Source organism: Morone saxatilis, unplaced genomic scaffold, assembly GCF_004916995.1.
Source record: "Morone saxatilis isolate NCDOM2014 unplaced genomic scaffold, NCSU_SB_2.0 Contig7, whole genome shotgun sequence".
NCBI classification, from domain to species: domain Eukaryota; kingdom Metazoa; phylum Chordata; class Actinopteri; family Moronidae; genus Morone; species Morone saxatilis.
In genome coordinates, this window is record NW_023340246.1 from 19,346,041 (window position 1) to 19,350,449 (window position 4,409).

At 40.1% G+C, this 4,409-nt stretch overlaps 1 protein-coding gene across 1 annotated transcript in view; it reads right to left on the reverse strand.

Moving 5' to 3' along the window:
- Window positions 1–1,893, reverse strand: part of galnt14 (UDP-N-acetyl-alpha-D-galactosamine:polypeptide N-acetylgalactosaminyltransferase 14 (GalNAc-T14)) — a 124,514-nt gene extending 122,621 nt beyond the window's left edge. Inside the window, exons 1-2 of the mRNA XM_035679179.1 lie at window positions 1,850–1,893; window positions 472–577 (exon numbers count right to left, since the gene is read on the reverse strand). Coding sequence (XP_035535072.1) covers window positions 472–577; window positions 1,850–1,893 — 150 coding nt within the window. The remainder of the gene's footprint in view (window positions 1–471; window positions 578–1,849) is intronic.
- Window positions 1,894–4,409: the final 2,516 nt, after the last annotated feature.

Consider the following 4,409-nt stretch of genomic DNA (forward strand, 5'->3'; position numbering starts at 1 on the left):
GTGTGTGTGTGTGTGTGCGAACGTGTGTGTGTTTTCTATCTCTACATCTAAATGGAGAAAAAGCTCAACACTCGTCTTCCCTTTAGAAGCACAGAAAGGGTGCATGCATTATGTGGGGTCCCATGACTGCACACAGACATACACAGTGGAAACCAGTCACATTATAGTTTAGTAATATTTGAAGAAGCAGAAAGCAGAAAGGTTTGTTTCCCTCTGGATTTGACCTTAAATTTTGTGTTTAGACACACATACACACACACACACATATTCATTCAGTATGGAATAACAACAAATGCCTGGCATACACACATAAACAGACATGTATCTTAATTCAAAACATCTTAATTTAAAAATGTCACTGAAAAATAAACCTAAAAGAAGCCTTCCTCCTCGTCTTAAACCAGGAGACGTACAGTCCAGCTGAAGGACCGTCCAGCACCAGGTTGTGACTGCTCTGTAGGTGAGCCTGACCTCTGACCTCTGACCTCTGGCCCCCACCTGAGGAGGCGGCAGAGAGGAGACGAGGCAGAACTTCCCCACAGGGATCAAGAGAGGATCACATCGCATATTCATGGTACTGCAAAGAGCAGAGGGATAAAAGCACAAACCATAAAGCATACGGAGAGAGTGGTAGAGAGAGCAGGAGATAAACACACACAGAGAGGGAGAGAGAGAATATGTTTGTAGGTGTTTAAATCTAAAATTCTCCTTGAATTTAAAGTATTTTTCTTTGCAGCTCTGCAAGGCGTTCTGTCTCTGTTCAACCACTGAGCTCAAAACTGTAGAGAAAAAACAACCAAGGCCGTACATCTGTGTGTGTGTGTGTGCGTGTGCGTGTGTGGGTGTGTGTGTGCGCGCGTGTGTGTGTGTGTGTGTTTTGCATGCATATGTATGAGGAGACAGATGGGATGTAATTTAAACGTTACCTTGTACAGATGCACATTTTACCCTTCACACACACATATGAGACGCCTCAGAGAGAAAACTGATGCAAGAAATACACACTGGAATACTGTTAGAACCTACTGATATACTGCAAATCAGTAATTAGGAACTGCAACAATGGTTTTATATATGCTACTAAAACAATGTAGTATACATTATTGAAATACTGAATACACTGAAATATTGTCAGAAACTCTACTCACAACCTACAAAATAATGTGATCATTAATATCTAAAATAATTTCTGTATCTAAATCTCTAGATGTATCATTATTTTGTGTTGTGTTATGTTTTGGGGGAACATACTGTATATATATATATAAAATATTCACTCTTGATATCTGCCAATGCTCACCGCCCAGAGCTCATTTTTGCCTTATGGTCCCCTAGCAGGTCAATCTGATATTTCTGGCAAGTTTCAATTTTATAAGCCAGTTAATCCACTCTAAGGCAGTGGTTCCCAACCTTCTTTGTAAGACCCATAGCCCAGTTCAATGAACTCAATTACCCCTTCATCTACACCACCATTTATGTTCAAAATGTGTCCATCTGAATTTATTTCAAACTGGATGTTATTCAACCATCATATAAATGTGGGTATAATAGTGGATATTACAATGTTTTCATACAAATGAACTGTCAGTGTTTAGTGTGGCATGTAATTACTCAAATAATGACACATCTAGTGCCTGCTGCTTAAGATTAGGGAAAAAAACTGAATGTGCAACATTTGTGTCTGACACACACTGCAAACTGCAAGTCAAAGCATCAATTTATATTGACTCTCTTTAAATATAAAGACAAAAAAAGGCTTTGTGTGCAGCTTTTCTTTCCAAAGCACAACTTAGACTTGAGCTCAAGCAGTAAGCTTGTAGCTACAAAATAGAACTGTGTTGTATTTTACTTCTGTGTTGTGTTGCTGTGATGCCACCAGTCAATCACAGCCATCTGCGAAACAAAGCAGTCACTTTTTTAAATTCAAGATAAAATTATTCACAGTTTCCTGCTTTGACTTCCATTTTCCGGAACTTTGCAACTGCACTGTCCGCACGTACAAAGGAGACTGGGCATGAATCCAGTGTTGGAATTGAAAAACTGAATACAAAAACAACCATCCACCACCTTGTCCATGCTTCTGCACCTCCCCTGTTCTACATGAACATCGCATTACTTCCTACATTGCCAGTGAATTGTAATCAATATTTGGAAGCAGTCTTTCTGTGTTCCTAGGCGGGTTACATCTAGTGTACAATACGGTCACCAGGATGTTCCCATGCTCCTCTACAAAATAACACCACATCAACAATTCAGGCGCCGTTGTTGCCATAGGATATTACCGCTCTCTCTCTCCTTCTCTCACTCCCCCTCTAATCCATACATATATCCCAGTGGACAGCAGACTGGGAAACTGTTTATCCAATCACAGCTGTTCAAAATTCCTCACCTTCTCCCGCAAATTCTACCTTCACTGGTGAATATAAATGCCTAGGACTGTGTGTGCGTGCGTGCGTGTGTGTGCGTGTGTGTGTTGTGGTGGGGGATGCTCAGCAAACACTGCAGAGCAAGCAGTCTGGAAGCAGAGCAATAATTCACCCTCTGCAAAAGCCATGAATAAAAACAAACTTAGGGGAAGCGACAAAATACAAAATGTGCTCATTCTTTTCTTCTATTTCTCTCTGTCTCCTCTCCCTCGCTCTTACTTTCTCTCTCTCTCTCTCACACACACACATCGACTCACCCTCTCTTTCACCTTCGCTCTGCATCAAGCTTCCCTCAAACAAATTATATTTTTTGGTATTTCAGCCCAGGTAAACTAACAGAAATGAAATAAATATCATGTTGAAACCGCAGCGACACACAAGCAGATATAAACACAGTGTGCCGTTATCAAACAACGAACGGGAGAAGTAATAAAAACTAATAAAGACAGAGAAGTATGCCCTCTCTGTGAAAACACACTCACACATACACACACACACTGAAGGACGTAATCACAACACACAGATTCATTATTACATCTCTCGACGGCAGCTGTGTAGGTGTGCGTGAGTGTGTGTGTGAGTGTGTGTTTGAGGAGTCGTGCTGCGCGGTTCGAAATGTCAGGGCTCGATTGATTTCTTCTCCCTCTGATTAATTCATGTTACGCTCTAATGTTCTGCATAGAAAATTGTTGAATGGCATTCAGCGAGATTAAAACCACAAACAGCGCTTTTCATAATTTGACAGGTGATTGGCGGGAGGCAGACTCCTGGATGATTGCATCATTAGGGGATTTTTTTTTTTCCCAAAGGGGAATTAAGCACAACCATCGGCCTTTTTCTACATCCATGTGGCCTCGCTCAAACACCGCCGCTCTGCCTGTCAGTCCACCTAATAACTCTCTCACACTATTTGAATACATGAACTGTGAATACACGCCGACTCTGAAGTGTTTTAATGCGTCCAACTAAAAGAACAGATACATTTAAATTTTATTAAATGTGTTAATCTACAACCACTGAGAGCTCAGCTTCAATAAAAGATCCTCACTGTTAAAATCAGTCATTATTAGCAACACTAGCAAAGTGATTCAGACAGATATATCACCAACTACTTGATGGATTGACATGAACCCGGACATTCATGGTCACTGACTTTGGTGATCCCTTGACTTTTTAATTAGCGCCACCATGAGATCGACCTTCCAAGGTTTTTAGAGAAATGTCACACTATTGGATCGATTACCATCAAATTTGGTTCAGACAGTCATGTCCTCCCTCAGGATGAACTGTAATACCTTCAATGATCCTTTCACGGTTTAGCTAGGTCAAAATTTACATTTATTGTCAACAAATGACCAAATATCATAGATATATAATAAGAACTAGATACTGTATACCAAGATGGTGCCAATTCAGTCCAAAAAGAATTGCTCATATGGTGCATAAAAGGTTTTCTAGCTTATAATGGTGGTGCAGGGTAATTTTTCACCGCAATACCACAAGTGGCCACTGGGAAAAATGTAAAGTAAGGCTGAGCAGTGCAACCATGTCTATTTATGCCAAATAAAAGTGCAAAACACTTTGACTGATGATATAAATTGTTCGTGGAGCATAGTTACCCCCTAAGCATAATTACTGTATGTGCCTGTCTAGCGTAATGTTTTGATGTTTTGTCAAATTGATTTGATGTGGTATAAAGAGGTGGAAGTGGTTGAGGAGGAAGGATGGCTCAAACAAACAGGATTTATACTCAGGAGACCACTGTTTATGGCCCATGTGAGACAAAAAGTCAACGTTGTCTTTTTTTAACTTACGTAACATAATTATTTTAATCATTATATTACTTATATTACTTTAGAAGAAAATAAGAACAACCCTAGGTTCCTCTTCAGCACTGTAGCCAGGCTGACAGAGAGTCACAGCTCTATTGAGCCATGTATCCCCATAAATTTAAGTAGCAATGACTTTATGAACTTCTTTTAT